Raw genomic sequence first — 18,564 nt, 5'->3', positions numbered from 1 at the left:
ACCAACTCGCACATCTTGAGAGTGCGGGAGGAAACCCACGCAGAAACGGGGAGAACGTGCAAACTCCACGGAAAGGCACTTCGAGGGGGATCTGAGGTAATATGGGCTGAGGTTAGAAATAGGAAAGGAGCGGTCACGTTGTTAGGAGTTTACTATAGGCCCCCAAATAGTAATAGAGATGTGGAGGAAGAAATTGCTAAGCAGGTTATGGATATGTGTAGGGGTCACAGGGTAGTTGTCATGGGGGATTTTAACTTTCCAAATATTGATTGGAACCTTTGTAGGTCAAATAGTTCGGACGGGGCAGTTTTTGTGCAGTGTGTGCAGGAGGGTTTCCTGACACAATATGTGGATAGGCCGACAAGAGGTGAGGCCACATTGGATTTGGTACTGGGAAATGAACCGGGCCAAGTGTTAGATTTGGTTGTGGGAGAGCACTTTGGAGATAGTGACCACAATTCGGTGTCTTTTGTTATTGCAATGGAGAGGGATAGGGCCGTACGGCAGGGCAAGGTTTACAATTGGGGGAGAGGTAATTATGAGGCGATTAGGCAAGAATTAGGGGGCATAAGTTGGGAACAGAAACTGTCAGGGAAAGGAACTAATGAAAAGTGGAACTTTTTCAAGGAACAAATACTGGATGTCCTTGATAGGTATGTCCCTGTCAGGCAGGGAGGAAATGGCCGAGTGAGGGAACCATGGTTCACGAAAGAGGTGGAATGTCTTGTGAAAAGGAAGAGGGAAGCTTATGTAGGGATGAGGAAACAAGGTTCAGATGGCTCGATTGAGGGTTACAAGTTAGCAAGGAATGAGCTGAAAAAGGGGCTTAGGAGAGGTAGGAGGGGACACGAGAAGTCCTTGGCGGGTCGGATCAAGGAAAACCCCAAGGCTTTTTACTCTTATGTGAGGAATAAAAGAATGACCAGGGTGAGGTTAGGGCCGGTCAAGGACAGTAGTGGGAACTTGTGTATGGAGTCAGTAGAGATAGGCGAGGTGATGAATGAATAATTTTCTTCAGTGTTCACCAAGGAGAGGGGCCATGTTTTTGAGGAAGAGAAGGTGTTACAGGCTAATAGGCTGGAGGAAATAGATGTTCGGAGGGAGGATGTCCTGGCAGTTTTGAATAAACTGAAGGTCGATAAGTCCCCTGGGCCTGATGAAATGTATCCTAGGATTCTTTGGGAGGCAAGGGATGAGATTGCAGAGCCTTTGGCTTTGATCTTTGGGTTCTCGCTGTCCACGGGGATGGTGCCAGAGGACTGGAGAATGGCGAATGTTGTTCCTCTGTTTAAGAAAGGGAATAGAAATGACCCTGGTAATTATAGACCGGTTAGTCTTACTTCGGTGGTTGGTAAATTGATGGAAAAGGTCCTTAGAGATGGGATTTACGACCATTTAGAAAGATGCGGATTAATCCGGGATAGTCAGCACGGATTCGTGAAGGGCAAGTCGTGCCTCACAAATTTGATAGAATTTTTTGAGGAGGTAACTAAGTGTGTTGATGAAGGTAGGGCAGTTGATGTCATACACATGGATTTTAGTAAGGCGTTTGATAAGGTCCCCCATGGTCGGCTAATGACGAAAGTGAGGAGGTGTGGGATAGAGGGAAAGTTGGCCGATTGGATAGGTAACTGGCTGTCCGATCGAAGACAGAGGGTGGTGGTCGATGGAAAATTTTCGGATTGGAGGCAGGTTGCTAGCGGAGTGCCGCAGGGATCAGTGCTTGGTCCTCTGCTCTTTGTGATTTTTATTAATGACTTAGAGGAGGGGGCTGAAGGGTGGATCAGTAAATTTGCTGATGACACCAAGATTGGTGGAGTAGTGGATGAGGTGGAGGGCTGTTGTAGGCTGCAAAGAGACATAGATAGGATGCAAAGCTGGGCTGAAAAATGGCAAATGGAGTTTAACCCTGATAAATGTGAGGTGATTCATTTTGGTAGGACAAATTTAAATGTGGATTACAGGGTCAAAGGTAGGGTTCTGAAGACTGTGGAGGAACAGAGAGATCCTGGGGTTCATATCCACAGATCTCTAAAGGTTGCCACTCAAGTGGATAGAGCTGTGAAGAAGGCCTATAGTGTGTTAGCTTTTATTAACAGGGCGTTGGAGTTTAAGAGCCGTGGGGTTATGCTGCAACTGTACAGGACCTTGGTGAGACCACATTTGGAGTATTGTGTGCAGTTCTGGTCACCTCACTATAGGAAGGATGTGGAAGCGCTGGAAAGAGTGCAGAGGAGGTTTACCAGGATGCTGCCTGGTTTGGAGTGTCGGTCTTATGAGGAAAGGTTGCGGAAGCTAGGGCTGTTCTCTCTGGAGCGGAGGAGGCTGAGGGGAGACTTAATAGAGGTTTATAAAATGATGAAGGGGATAGATAGAGTGAACGTTCAAAGACTATTTCCTCGGGTGGATGGAGCTATTACAAGGGGGCATAACTATAGGGTTCGTGGTGGGAGATACAGGAAGGATATCAGAGGTAGGTTCTTTCGCAGAGAGTGGTTGGGGTGTAGAATGGACTGCCTGCAGTGATCGTGGAGTCAGACGCTTTAGGAACATTTAAGCGGTTATTGGATAGGCACATAGAGCACACCAGGATGATAGGGAGTGGGATAGCTTGATCTTGGTTTCAGATAAAGCTCGGCACAACATCGTGGGCCGAAGGGCCTGTTCTGTGCTGTACTGTTCTATGTTCTATGTTCTATGTTCCACACAGACAGACAGTCAACCAAGGCTGGAATTGCGAACCATTGTGCCACCATGCCACCCACAAAGGTTAACAAAGATAAAAAATATCGTGACCAATTGATTGGACAAAAAAAAACAAGCACTCCTCATTGGCGGCACGGTGGCGCAGTGGTTAGCACTGCTGCCGCACAGCACCAGGGATCCGGGTTCAATTCCCGGCTTGGGTCACTGTCTGTGTGGAGTTTGCACATTCACTCCATGTATGCCTGAGTTTCCTCCGGGTGCTCCGGTTTCCTCCCACACTCCAAAGATGTGCGGGTTAGATTGATTGGCCATGTTAAATTACCCTTCAGTGCCAGGGGAACTAGCAGGGTAAATGGGGTTGCAGGGGATAGGACCTGGGTGGGACTGTGGTTGGTGCAGGCTCGATGGACCAAATGGCCTCCTTCTGTAAGGATTCTATATTCTATTTGGGTTCAAATTAATGCTGGGACAGAGCCCTGTGCCCAAATAAATTGGAACATACATGGGGAGTTCTTTTGAAAAAAGTATAAATACTGTATATTCATGTAAAAATAGACTCTGATTATTCCTCCCTCCCCCCAACAAACAACTTTTCATACGCCTCATGTGTATGGTATAGATTGAAAAGTATTGTTTCTTGCACGCTATACAGACAAAACATACTGTATATACAATACCGCCACTGTATCCCAACACATGTGAGAAAGCCCAAATCTGAAGCATAATCTGGGAGATATTAATGATTCGATTTCATTGCATACTGGGAAATAAATGCTTAAAGTATTTAAACATTAAAGTTTTGTTTTCTTTTGTTCAAAAGATCAGGTTATGAATCTTAATTAACGTGAATTCTTTTTTTAAAAAAAAACTTCATTCCATCCGATGTCCAAGTCAAGCACACTTGTCAATCCTTCAAAACATTCCCCGTGAAAAAGTCAACCCCATGACTTCTGGCTGAAAAAGATGGTCTTAAAAAAATGACATTTGCATGAGTATAAACAGCATGCAAGGGTTTTTAAAAAAAAACTGTAAAAGGCAACAGGGGAACTACATTTGGAATTCAAGGCTTTAGATGTCTTTCTTTAACAAAATTCAGCTATTGTTACGATAGATGACTGACCTGGTGAGAAGTACAGCATTATCATGGTGAGCGATTCCATTGTCTGGGATAGCATTTCCATTACCATTGCGGGAAAGAATAGATTTCTGCCACTTACAAAAACTATCAAGTGATTTACCAGCGTGATGATTTATTTCCAAGTTTGGCTAAAATATGAACAGAAAATACGATAAAATTACAATCTCATTTCAGCATTGTTTTTACAATTCTAAATGCTACTTTTAGCAGTGGTGTTTAATTTCTATGAAAGCTAACATTTGCAAATACAGGGGATCAGAGACAAAAACCATGGGCAGTATTTAATAAAGGTGATAGGGGTCTTGTCTACCAGCTGGGGAGCCCCATGCCCCCGCTTCTTGCAATGGCTCGCCGCAGGTGGGGCGGCACAGTGGCCAGCATTGCTGCCTCACAGCGCTAGGAATCTGGGTTCAATTCCCGACTTGGGTCATTGTCTGTGCGGAGGTTGCACATTCTCCCCGTATCTGCGTGGGTTTCCTCCGGGTGCTCCGGTTTCCTCCCACAGTCCAAAGATGTGAGGATTAGGTGGATTGGCCATGCTGAATTGCCCCTTTGTGTCTAAAGATGTGTAAATTGCCCCTTAGTGTCTTGGGGTAAATGGGTGGGGTTATTGTCGATGCAGACTTGGTGGGCTCAATGGCCTCCTTCTGCACTGTAGGGTTTCCATTAAGTGCCAGAAAGTTAACTAGTCTTTTCCATCTTCTTCCATCGGGAAAAAGATACAAAAGCCCGAGGACACATACCAACCGATTCAAAAACAGCTTCTTCCCTGCTGCCATCAGATTTTTGAATGGACCTACCTCACATTAAGTTGATCTTTCTCTACACCCTAGCTATGACTGTAACACTACATTCTGCTCTCTCTCCTTTCCTTCTCTATAAACGGTATGCTTTGTCTGTATAGTGCGCAAGAAACAATACTTTTCACTGTATACCAATACATGTGACAATAATAAATCAAATCAAAAGGATGAGTTGAAGCTTTTGGAGTGTGGGTTAGGAGGCTAGCCAGGGGAGTACTGCAATTGTTAGGGGAAAAGAGATCTAACAGGACAGCACACAAGAGTTATTCTTACCTGGTCATCTGTAAGCAAGATGAGTCGAGTTACGACCACATTCACAATGTTTCCTATACTAGAGTCTTGCAAAAGTTTGGCAACCTGACCTCCAGAAAACAAAAGAAAAAAACAAACAGTCTTAAAAATGAAATTGGTGCCAGTTGACACTTTCATTCTCACAGCTGACCCGGGCATGGAGTTATTTTTCAAACTTTAATTGGGGGATTGCACAAAAAAACTGCACCCATGATTGAAGTCGCTCACAAGCATTTTGCACACAGAACAGGCTGCCAGATACATGCCAATTCTATGTCCCTTACCCACCCAAAAGCTCTAACATTACCTGGGCATCCAATGGAATAATTGGTTATTTCATCTCCCCACCTGCCTGAATCTAAGTTGCAGAAACCATTAGATGTTATGACCAAGATTATAGGATTTGTCCACCAATGAGGTGAAAGCATCAAGTTATTTCCTTCCTAATCGCAATTTCAAATCGAGAAAGCAATTGATTAGGACGGATAATGGACTGCTGGGTAATTGTGGGGCAGATTGTCAGGGCTTGCAGGTTGCAAGTGGATCGCTGGCAACCATTTGGAAACCTCTACCCTACACAACACCTGGACAAAATAATTATCCATAGAAACCCCACAGTGCAGAAAGAAGCCATTCAGCTCATCAAGTCTGCACCGACTCTTCGAAAGAGCATTACACCTAGCCCCTCCCCTCTGACCTATCCCCGTAACCCCGCATATTTACCTGGCCTAACCTACACATATTTGGACACGAATATGGCCAATCCACCTAATCTGCACTTCTTTCGGCTGGAGGAGGAAACCGGAGCACGTGGAGGAAACCCACGCAGACACGGGGAGAATGTGCAGACTCCACATAGACAGTGACCCAAGGCCAGAATCGAACCTGGGTCCCTGGCACTGTGAGGCAGCAGTGCTCACCGCTCTGCCTCCATGCCACCCCATTATGAATTTTTTTTTTTATATAGTTAATCCTTCGTACTCAAATGGGCTACCAAAGTAGTTTGGTGCTTTCTGAGAGTCTGATATTCTCTACAGCTTAAGCTGGGCCTAATGTTTTCAAAGTGGGAGCTCACTATCAATAGAAACACAACCCACATACTAAATTTTCTTTGCAGTAACTGAGGTTGAACATTTGCGTTACAGAAGTTTGCTAAAATGGACTCAGTACTTATTCCTAAATTACTTTTTTCCCCCTCTCTTTTTGTAACCGTCCAAACTATTTGCCCCCTTTCAGAAAAGAAAGGTGATTGGCAATCACTCCACAAGAGAAGGTGATATGCTAAATTGTAGTACAGGGAGAAGGAGCCTCTGATTTTCCCAGCCACTATTAAAGATGGACATGAATCAATGGCGGGATTACCAAAGAGAAATATCTGCCTGGCCCGAGATTCAAAATGGGTCTGGGTCAAAGATGCCATTAAGTTGCGCAGGTTTGCAGATGCTCAAGAGTCTGGAAGGTGCTGCACAGGACTTGTTCTGTTATGAACACTGTATGTGCAGGACTGCAGAGCAGCTGCGCAAAACAATTTCAAGGGAAAACCTGACAGCGCACACAACAACATTTGAAAGGGAACTCTGGACTGTTCCCACTATAATAGCACCATCCCAGTTGTTCCGGAAAACAAGATGCTGAGAAAAAAGGTGAAACATTCCCACAGGGAATGAAGGGTAAACTTTAAAATCAATTCATCCCATGGGCGGCACGGCGGCACAGTGGTTAGCATTGCTGCCTCACAGCATCGGGGACCCAGGTTCGAATCCTTGTTTGGGTCACTGTCTGTGCAGAGTCTGCACATTCTCCCCGTGTCTGCGTGGGTTTCCTCCCACAGTCCAAAGATGTGCTGGTTAGATGGATTGGCCTTGCTAAATTCTCCCTCAGTGTACCCAAACAGGCGCCGGAGTGTGGCGACTAGGGGATTTTCACAGTAACTTCATTGCAGTGTTAATGTAAGCCTACTTGTGACACTAATAAATAAACTTTTAAAAGACATTTTTAAAACTTTTAATATTTGTAATTCTGCCATCACAGTCGAAAACTCATTTCTAGCTCCGCAACTTATTGAAGCTTTCCATTTTCTTTGCAAACCTAACTGACTTAGTGCAGTGGTCATATTGGAAGCAAAAATGTGCCTTCTTATTTACCTTAATTCCCAGTAGATAAGTTAACCCGGCATATAAGACTCCCCCAGTTTTTCACTGCAAATATGTTTAGACCTATACTTGATGTAGACATTGATCCCTGCACTCCCCTCCCCCAATTTTACAGGTGATATATGCATGTTAGGGCGATACTCGCATTAGGAGTTGGCCTGAACTTTTCATCTCTGAGATACATGTTTAGGTTTCTACTCGCTTTATAAGTCAGCACATGGGATCAAGCAGGCAATGCAGGCCATGTTGCCAGGAAGATGCATGGGAGTTTAAAACAAGCCCAAACAGATCAGACTATGTATCACAAGCAACAAATAGAAAGCCAGTGGTTCACATTTTGTACTGGGTGTATTATTCAATCCCCATTTTTGGGAGGATTTTTTCGAAGTTTCAAAGGTCGAATTATATGTCGTGACTATGTTGATTCCACAAATAGATCGGGAAAAGCTATATTCACACACATAACAGGTTTTTAATACACCTCACTGGTGTTAAACATCAAAGATATTATTTAAAGCACTAGGCTGATGTAGGATATTGATCTCGCAATATCATCTGTTCCCAACCCAAGACCACATTGATTATGTGACCCACTATAATAGCACCATCTCACTTGTACTGGAAAACAGGATGCTGAGAAAACAGATGAAACATTCCCACAAGGAATGAAAGGTAAAGTTGGAAAGTAATTCATCCCATGGGTGGTACCGTGACACAGTGGTTAGCACTGCTGCCTCACAGCGCCAGGGCCCTATGTTCAATTCCGGCCTCTGGTGATTGTCCGTCTGGAGTTTGCACATTCTTCCCGTGCCACCTCTGGGTGCTCTGGTTTCCTCCCACAATCCAAAGATGTGCGGGTTAGGTGGATTGACCATGTTAAATTGCCCGTTCGTGTCAGGAGGACTAGCAGGATAAATATGTGAGGATATGGGGATAGGGCCTGGGTGGGATTGTTGCCAGTGGAGATGGGCCAAATGGCCTCCTTCCACAGTGTTGGGGTTCTATGTTACCCCTGGAGCCTCATTGAGGATAGCATTGACAGAGATGTGAGAATATACCATATATAGGTACTGAAAGAACATGACAACATTTTTCTAATAGGGCTGCAGGAGGGTGTGAGAGGAAAAAATGCAAACAAATTTACATGAAGTGGAAGGGAAGTTGCATTTGAAGGTGCAATGAAGAGTGAAAAAATGAAATATACTTACAATGTTCATAACAGAGAGAATATACTGCTCAATGTCTCTTCGTCCATGGTATCCAACCATCATCTTATCTGCTACTACTAAGGTTTCTACATAATGTTCTTGACTGACTGATCTTTTCAATTGTAGCTGATTTCTCAGAGTCTTATTTGGTGAAAGAGTCACTGCTGAAGTCTGGACATTCCTCAGCCATGAAGATCTTCCTTTCCCTGGTTTCTCATCTGGAACAGAACCACTGTAAGCATTCAAAATTATACCTCTTGTGTGAAGAGTAAGCACCATGTTGAGCATGGGAGTTGAATAATTTCATCATTACGCATTATCACTGTAGCCAGAGTTATTACATCTCCCATCAGTTGCCCTTTTGACATCATCTGAAAATTCTACTTGGCGAGAGTTTGGGAGGCAAAATTCATCACTTCAACTAAATTCACAAGACCAACAGCGAGGTGGAATATCATCCCTACTCCGTAAGGTGATAAAGGATTCAGGGTTAAAATTTCATTATGGCCTGTTTTCAGGTGTGGCGGTCGTGACCCGTGATCATTCTGTGCAGCAAGTTTGCAAACCTGGTGTTGCCACCTCATTTACCTGAATGTCACTGGCTGATTGAGTGCTCAGTCAGAAGCTGGAACCATGGCCTGAGAGCATATGGTGCAGCTGACCTGCTCCTCTTTAAGGCAGTCTGTCTGTATTAAAGGGGCACTGTGCTCTGTAGTATTTTTAAGTTTATTAGTGTCACAAATAGGCTTCCATTAACATTGCAATGAATTTACTGTGAAAATCCCCTTGTTGCCACACTCCGGCACCTGTTCGGGTACACTGAGGGAGAATTTAGCATGGCCAATGCACCTAACCAGCACGTCTTTCAGACTGTGGGAAGAAACCAGAGCACCCGGAGGAAACCCAAGCAGACACGGGGAGAACATGCAGACTTCACACAGACAGTGACCCAAGCCAGGAATCGAATCTGGGTCCCTGGTGCTGTGAGGCAGCAGTGCTAACCACTGTGCCAAGGGAGCTACTGTTGGCACCAGTATTGCTGTATGTAGGAGCTGCACAATTGGAGCACCAGAGGATTAAGCAGGCCTCCAGGTTCACAGATAGGGTGCAAAAATCTTTCGTCATGGAGCTGGGGAAGGGGAGTGTTTGGCGTAGCTAGCTGGATTTTCTCAATGAATGCCGTCCAAATGGAATGGGAGTTGGTGGCCAGAGAGGTTAATGCTAGGAGTCTGATCTTGAGGACCAGGAAACAATGCCTCACCTGGGTAATAAAATCAGCGAATGCATTTTCAAAGGGCCACACACACATCGTACCACCAACCTCGCACGTTGTTCAATGCACCTCTCTCCCAAAACTCACAAATCTGCAATCCCAGGCACTCACCCCCACGGCCACCATTCAGAAACTCCACTCAGCCTCACCCACCAGCCTCACCTCCAGAAACTGTTGCTTCTGTAAACCTCCAGCTGTGGCGCTTACAACACCCAAACACTGACGTTCTTCCCTCTGTCTTGCAGGATAAGGTCACCCATAAGCACTAAGAGCAGAGCAGAATTGGTGGGGGAACAAGGTGTCTGCATTTCCTGAGACCTATGGGAGGAGATGGTGCTTCATAGCATTGGGCCAGCTGTAACTAACCCCATGGCATTCTGCATCACTGAAGAACATTCTGGATGATGGTATGTTCCTGCCTTACGCCCATTCTCAACTTACAGCTCACCTTCATCCTGCTATAAGGCATGAAGGGAAAACTGTGGACAGCATCATCATGGATCCCTTGTTTCTCACCTCACCCATCTTTCCTCACTCCAAGCTATCACCCTTTCTGATTTCTTCCTTTTAGACACTGAAGAACTTCTATCTGCCGAGCTATAGCACACCACGCTGGGAGGGAGAGAGGGGTCAACATATTTGAGGAAAGATTTAATGGCATTGGAGGCAGTTCAGAGGAGGTTCACGAGATTGATGCCAGAGATGAGGGGTTTGTCTTTTGAAGAGAGATTGAACAGTTTAGGCCTATACTTTCTGAAATTTAGAAGAATGAGGAGAGATCAAATTGAGGGATACAAGATGTTAAAAGGTATGTATAAAGTAGACGTGGAGCGGATGTTGCCTCTTGTGGGGCATTCTAGGCTGAGAGGTCACAGTCTTAAGGTAAGGGGGAGCAAATTTAAAACAAAGTTGCGGAGAAACTACTTCTCCCAAAGGGTTGTGAATCTGTGGAATTCATTACCCTAAAGTGAGGTGGATGCTGGGACAGTGAGTAAATTTGAGGAGTGAGACAGATTTTTAATTGGCAATGGGTTGAAAGGTTAAGGGGGAGAAGGCAGGAAAATGGAGATGAGGAGTATATCAGCCATGATCGAATGGCAGAGCAGACGTGATGGGCTGAATGGCCTAATTCGGCTCCTATATCTTCTGAACTTATCACAGCACTGATGAAGAGGCCCCGTCACTTGTTCTGACACTCAGAGCCAGCTGCTCAGATATTGACACTGCATATAAATTGGAGGTTATGATCGAGTTGGGACCGGCACGTGGTGAGTCACGGGGCTACTGTCAGACCAAAGGATACGTTTGTCAGCTCATTGGAGGGTGAGGGTGCAGATGAGTTCTGCTACAGGGAAGTTCTAATGAGAACTTGGATGGGAGAAGGATGCACACAGAGATGCTGGATGCATCGTCTGGCCTGCCAGAGAGCCTCCTGTCACTGTCAAGATGCATTGCAGAAGACCAGTTCCAACCTGGCTGAGTGTATATGCAAAGCAGCTTCTGTTCCACCTGTCAATCATCATTTAGAACAAAGAAAAGTACAGCACAGGAACAGGCCCTCCAAGTCTGTGCCAATCATGATGCTCCAACTAAACTTAAAAAAAATTCTTCTGCCCTTACTTGGGCGGTATCCCTCTATTCCCTCGATGTACTCATCCAGATGCCTCTTAAATGTCGCTGATGTGCCTGCTTCCACCATAAGGCAGCATGGTGGCACAGTGGTTAGCATTGCTGTGTCACAGTGCCAGGGACCCAAGTTCAATTCCTGCCTTGGATCACTGACTGTGTGGAGTTTGAATGTTCTCCCAGTGTCTGCGTGGGTTTCCTCCGGGTGTTCCAGTCTCCTCCCACAGTCCAAAGATGTGTGCTTGGCCATGCTAAATTGCTCCTTAATCTCAGGAGGACTAGTAGGGTAAACGGGGTTGCGGGGATAGATCTAGGTGGGATTGTGGTCAGTGCTGACTTAATGGGCCAAATGGCCTCCTTCTGCACTGTAGGGAATCTATGATTCTCATACACTTCCTCTGGCAGTGCATTCTACTCCACCACTACTTCCACCACTCTCTGTCTGAAAAATGTCCCCCCCAACTCTCCCTTAAAATTTCCCCCTCTCACCTTGAACCTGTGCTCCCTTGTAATTGACACTTCCACCCTGGGAAAAAGCCTCTGACTATCCACCCTCTCTATGCCTCTCATTATTTTGTAGACCTCTATCAGGTCTCCTCTCAGCCTCGGTCTTTCCAGTGAAAACAATCCGAGTTTATTCAACCTCTCCTCATAGTCGACACCCTGGAGACCAAGCAACATCCTGGTGAACCTTCTTTGTACTCTCTCCAAAGTTTCCACGTCCTTCTGCTAGTGTGGTGACCAGAACTGTACGCAATACTCCAAATGTTTTATATAGCTGCAACATGATTTCCCAACTCTTGTACTCAATGTCCTGGCTGATGAAGACAAGCATGCCATATGCTTTCTTAATCACCTTGGCAACCTGTGTTGCCACTTTTAGGGAACTGTGGATCTGCACGCCCAGATCCCTCTGCATGTTAATGTTCCTAAGGGTTCTGCCATTTACAGTATAATTCACATCTAAATTTGATCCTCCAAAATGCATCACCTCGCATTTGTCCGGATTAAACGCCATCTGCCATTTCTGGGCCCAAATCTCCAATCTATCTATCCTCTGTTGTATCCTGTTGTATCCTCTGACAATCCCCAGCACTATCAGCAACTCCACCAATCTTCGTTTCATCTGCAAACTTACTAATCAGCCCCCCCACATTTTCCTCCATATCACTTATACATACTACAAACAAAAGAGGTCCCAGCACTGATCCCTGCGGAACACCACTAGCTATAGATCTCCATTCTGAAAAGCACCCTTCCACTGCTACTCTCTGACTTCTACGATCAAGCCAGTTCTGTATCCATCTAACCGACTCACCCCAAATCCTATGTGATGTTAGTTTTTGTACCAGTCTGCCACATGGGACCTTGTCAAGTGCCTTACTAAAGTCCATATAAACTACATCCACAGTACTTCCCTCAATTATCTTTGTCACCTTTTCAAAAAACTCAATCAAGTTGGTGAAACATGACCTTCCTTGTACAAAACCATGCTGGCGGTCACTAACTAGTCCATTTTCTTCCAAATGTGCATATATCCTGTCCCTCACTATCTTCTCTAAAAGCTTCCCCACTGCTGATGTCAAGCTCACTGGCCTAGACCTAGAAACATTGCAATTACAGCTCCACATCTGTTGCAGCCGCATTACCTGAAACTCCACATGTTGCATCAAGGTGCCGATGTTGGTTTGGAAGAGAAGATCGCTTATAAACTACATGGGGGCTTCCTTCACTGTAATTGAATTCAGCCATTTTAACGGTGGTGAGGGGCTCTATGAAGTATTCTTCTTCATCCTCAGCTATGACACCATGCTGGAAGTAAAACCATTACAAACAGATACTCATTCTAACAAACACAGAAGCAAATAAAAGCATTGCATTATTCCTGAGCTGACTCAAATGATTGTGATCTAACATCAATCAGTAAGATGTTTCATTCCGTCCTATCACCCAAAACCAGACAGGAAAACATTAGTAAAATTGCGGAGATGAGAACTGAGCGATGAGACAGAGTGGCTAGATTTTGAAAAACAAATCCCTCTTAAGTATTGTTCCGAGTCCCAACACATAGGAACCTGCAACATACACTTAACGCAAAGCAATTTATAAGATCAAGCGACCCTGTTAGTATTCAGTCCAGCACATACATTACTTGTAACCACAGGTTGCGAGAAAACAGAATGGCTTCAACATGTTAAAAGATGCACAGTTATCAAGAATCCACTTGTGAAATACTGAACCAATTTAAGGGTTACCAAAATAGAAGCAGCAATAGGATACACAGTAAAGATGATTGTTTAAACTGTCTCAAAAATGTGTTTGTTGCAAAGATGTGCCATATTGGATCTTCCCACCCCTCCCATTGACTGGCCAGGAAATATCTATTTTTCTCCTGCAGTAATTATGGGGAAGTGTACACTTCTGTAGATAGGAAAACAACCAAGTTATCCACTCGCTAAATGACTTAATAAGCAGAGACAGTAGCAGAACCAGATATTTAAAACCATTTCAAAATATGGATTATACAGACAAGATGAAATTCAAACAAAAAGTAGACAGTTTTCATTTCATTGTTTGCTTTGGTCAGAGGATTATTGAATGGAAGATCAGGAGAGAGAGGTTTAAAGTTTATTTATTAGTCACAAGTAGGCTTACATTAACACTGCAATTAAGTTACTGTGAAAATCCCCGAGTCGCCACACTCCGGTGCCTGTTTCGATACACTGAGGGAGAATTTAGCATGGTCAATGCACCCTAACCAGCACATCTTTCGGACTGTGGGAGGAAACCGGAGCACCCGGAGCAAACCCACGCAGACATGGGGGGGGAACGTGCACACTCCACGCAGACAGTGAGCCAAGATAGGAATCGAATCCAGGTCCCTGGCGCTGTGAGGCAGCAGTGCTAACCACTGTGCCACTCCTAATGTGAAAAATAACTCCTGTTATTGCTGTTTTTGCCGCTTACAGTATGTATAAAAATCAATGCAGCTCTGATATCTTTATTCAATCAGCACTTACTACAATCTGGAACAGAAACAAATTCAGTCTTGTTCCTGCAGATTGGTATCTATTCTAAATTACATGTCCAGGATACTTTTTAATTGGTGCTATTCTGTCATTATCATAATAAATGCGACTCCTCAAAAGCAAATTATAACTCTGCTATCAAGGGCTACAGAACATAATTTACATTACAGATAAAGGGCCCTTTAGACAGAAGGTACAGATTGGAATTGTGGTAACTGAACTTGAAGACACACTTAGTGTGGTATTTGATACATTATTGGCCCAGGTTTGCTGTCCGCAAGATATATTTAAATAAAATATGGACCATTTAAGTATACATAAATCTGTGTTTTCAAATTGTAATCATTTTGTTAAGTGACTGTACAATATTGGCTTAGATTTTGCTCTTATAATGATGATGAAACTGTCAGCAATTACTGTCATTACAAATGTAAAACTGACAACAAAACACATTTGCATGGTTAAACCCGCAAATCCAGATGTATCTATCATTGATTTCCTTCTCCTCCACACAGTGTCTTGTTGAAGCCCTTGCAGACTGCAATATTTGGAAATGACTGAATGGAATGGAGCAAAGATGTGCAGGTTAGATGGATTGGCCATGGTAAAATGTCCCAAGATGTGTAGATCAGGGGGATTAGCAGAATAAATATGTGGGGTTGCGGGAAATTGGACCAGGGCAAGATGCTCTGTCAGAGAGTCGGTGCAAACTCGATGGGCCGAATGGCCTCCTTCTGCAGTGTAGGAATTCTATGATTCCCCTTTTATGCTCTAGGAGTGGTTATAAAACCCTTGTTAATTAGATGTAACCGGGCTCTTAATGGCATATTAAGTCATAACTGCTGCTTAACCTCTCTGCCCTTGAAAAACTAATTTTATATTTGCGTAATGTCAGATGTCTCCATTATGATAAAAATTCCATTACTTTAATGTATTTATTTTGAAGTTTTGAGATTTCAACTTCGAATGTGCATTGTACTTTCTGATCTGCTGTTTGAGAATTCTTCAATGGGATTGGTCTTTACCCTTCTTGATGACATCTCCGTTGCTGGGTGCCTGGAGATTGCCCTCACTTGGCACGAGATTCACATTGTCAGGGAATCTTCAAGATCAGCAGTGAGCACCATTATTTCCCTGTGTGATATTATTGGTTATTTCTCAAAACAGAATACTCAACCTGCATACCATCTTTAAAATGAAGCAATACTGAGGATAACGGCTCCATAGCTAAAATCTCACACTGTTAGTTTCTCCTGCCCCTGTTTACAGCAGCAGCACGATGAGTGTAGATGGAAAATCTAGCTGAACAGAATGTTCCAGCTTAGTGTTTACTAACCTAAAGATAGCATTTAGCACTTTCTGAGTTGACCAATAAAGTGCAACAGATGATATTTGAGGAATTGATGCTGGGACCCCCTGCAAGGTTTTGCTTAATTTTCTTGCCTTCAACATTTATAATCGTGACTTTAACACGTCCCCACGTCCTATTCTATTAGTGATAGAATGCTATTTTATTTCTCCTGAGCCTTCCTTTGCATGTTTGCTGACTAACAAATATGTGGTGTCAGGTAAAATGAAGCACTTTATAGAGCAGTCCCAGGGCTTTAACTATTAGACTCATTCGGAACAAAAAAAATTGGAGGTCTGAATTTTCTTAGAATCTTACTTAAAATTAAAAAAAAGGAAATGCATGAATAATTTGTCACAAGAGGTCACATGTTATCATGTTGTAAGGAAAGGATGATGACATTTTTAAATAACCAGGGAAATCCATGTTTCACCTCCGTAAATGGGCAGCACGGTGGCATAGTGCCAGGGACCCGGGTTCCATTCCCAGCTTGGGCACTGTCTGTGTGGAGTTTGTATGTTCTCCCCGTGTCTGCATGGGTTTTCTCCCTGTGCTGCAGTTTCCTTCCACAGTCTGAAAGACGTACTGGTTAGGTGCATTGGCCATGCTAAATTCTCCCTCAGTGTACCCGAACAGGTGCCGGAGTGTGGCGGCTAGGGGATTTTCACAGTAACTTCATTGCAGTGTTAATGTAAGCCTATTTGTGACACTAATAAGTAAAATAAACTATACATGCACACATCAAGCATACATCTCATAGCACAAATTAAACGTTCAGGAATTTAGCAGTAAGAGAAATCAGTTGGACCTTTTCATCCAATGAGTGGTAAGACCTATGGATAAAACTAACAAGGATGATTATTAGTACTAAGATAAAAGCAAAATACTGCGGATGCTGGAATCTGAAACAAAACCCAGAAAATACAGGAAAATCTCAGCAGGTCTGACGGCATCTGTGGGGAGAGAATAGAGCCAACGTTTCGATTCTAAATGACCCTTCGTCACCAGACTCGACAGATGCTATCAAACCTGCTGAGATTTTCCTATATTGTCTGTTTGTGTGATGATTATTACTAATTGGCTTTAGAAAACATAAATAGGTTCAAGGGGGAAATGAAATACATTTCATATGACACAAAATAGTAAATACAGAAGATAAAGCTCAGTGAGACTGTTAGAGTAATGATTTACAAATACTTCATGTTGTCAACAGACATTCCTCAAGAGTTAAACCTACTTAAGGGTTAATGCCGTTATTGGTTACTGCCTAATGGGTTAAAAGGAGGACAAAATAGATTTTGGACCACTTCTGCATAGTCTCGAGAGAGAGAGAGAGAGACAAAAGTTAACAGCTGTTGAGGAAACCACCATCGTTGTAACAGATGCTGCTTCTGCTGAAGCGCGAACCTCGACAACCAGTGTAGCAATTGTTGGAGCTAAACTTCTGAAGCCGGTCGTGCCTAGTTGAGTCTGCAAAATGTTATTTAAAGGGGCAGAGTATACACTTAAACCGCTGTAACATGAAATAACATCACATACAGAGCTAGTATACAGGAAGGAGGGATTTTGTTTTTAATGATGTACCCGATTTTGAAACAATTGGCGAAAACTAGGATAGATTCACTTTTGTGACAATGAGGACAAGGATCCTTTACTTAATTGTGGTCACGTTATTAGAATTGTGGCCTGAGGTTTGCCCTCTTGATTAACAATTTGGAAACGAAAACTGTATTCCACCTTTATTTTGGCCAAATTATTCACTTAATGTTGCACGATAACTAATCAAGGAAGGCTGGAAAACACGGGTTTATTTCTCCTGAAGTTAAACTGTATTTGTTAACTGATGCACTCAGTTTGTGCTCGTGAAAAAAAAATGCATGACTGGGTCATTAACAGAGAAATCAATAACTTACCAATCCATTACAGTTACTTAAAGCAACTTTTGTGACTCCCTGGAGATCACTTAAATGTCCCAAATAATGACATTCATCCATATAATCGTGCCTCCATTCCAAGCCATCTCTTTTCCAATATTCTACAGTAAAATAATCTGATACCAGATTAATGTGTAAAGTCAAGTTTAAAAGGAAGTGCAATCCATGTGAAGATACTTTGTAATAAACTTGCTGCTCAACTGGCTCATGTTGAAACGCAGGTAAGCTTCTCTTTGATCGCAGTTCATGGCTACTTTTTACATTATAGCTTAGGAAGTCTCCATTGTGGTCAACTCGGACTGGAATTGCTATTTCATAGTGTTCAAGAGTTGACAGGAATTCTTCTGCGTTAAAAAAAAAGTTTTTTTTGTTATTCAGTTACAGATGTTGCCACTTAAATCTATCCCTTCAGTACAGACACCTTTTAGTCATAGACATAGAATCCCTATCGTGCAGAGGCAGGCCATCCAGCCCATCGAGTCTGCATTGGCTCATCTTACTATCCCTGTAGCCCCCGTTATTCCCCTTAACCTCCGCATCTTTGGACACTCAGGGGCAATTTAGCATGACTAATCCACCTAATCCGCACATCTTTGGAGAGTGGGAAGAAACTGGAGGAAACCCACGCAGATACCGGGAGAATGTGCAAACTCCACACAGATAGTGACCCAAGGCCGGAATTGAACCCAGGTCCCTGGCGCTGTGAAGCAGCAGTGCTAACCATTGTGCCACCACTAACAAAAATAAATGTAGTTTCTTTTTTTAAAAAGTCCTGCCCAATTATATACTTTTATCCTTCTACAATACTCTTTAAACTGAAACAGTTTGGTCATATGGACCACGTTGAAGTTTCTTCAATGTGACTTCATGATTGATTGGCAGACAGTAAGCTTTTGTAGGCCTGAATGTCCCATTAATGATAACTTTCTCCACGGAGAGCTTTTTCATTAAGAAACCCCATCTTAAAAATCACCAAAACGTACTCACTAAAAGAGAAGCAAACCTTGGACTGGAATTCTCCAGTCTCGTGACCCTCACTACTGCTGCCAGTGAGA

The 18,564-nt window shown here is 43.5% G+C and overlaps 1 protein-coding gene across 1 annotated transcript in view; it reads right to left on the bottom strand.

The window, feature by feature from the left end:
* adamts10 (ADAM metallopeptidase with thrombospondin type 1 motif, 10) overlaps positions 1–18,564 on the bottom strand; it is a 147,560-nt gene that overhangs the window by 108,796 nt on the left and 20,200 nt on the right. Inside the window, exons 2-6 of the mRNA XM_078198785.1 lie at positions 17,489–17,853; positions 12,848–13,010; positions 8,300–8,517; positions 4,921–5,004; positions 3,827–3,972 (exon numbers count right to left, since the gene is read on the bottom strand). Of these exons, the coding sequence (XP_078054911.1) occupies positions 3,827–3,972; positions 4,921–5,004; positions 8,300–8,517; positions 12,848–13,010; positions 17,489–17,853 (976 nt within the window). The remainder of the gene's footprint in view (positions 1–3,826; positions 3,973–4,920; positions 5,005–8,299; positions 8,518–12,847; positions 13,011–17,488; positions 17,854–18,564) is intronic.

This window comes from Mustelus asterias, chromosome 26 (assembly GCF_964213995.1).
Source record: "Mustelus asterias chromosome 26, sMusAst1.hap1.1, whole genome shotgun sequence".
NCBI classification, from domain to species: Eukaryota; Metazoa; Chordata; class Chondrichthyes; order Carcharhiniformes; family Triakidae; genus Mustelus; species Mustelus asterias.
Note: the sequence above shows the minus strand (reverse complement) of the source record. Positions and strands in the feature narration are given on the sequence as shown.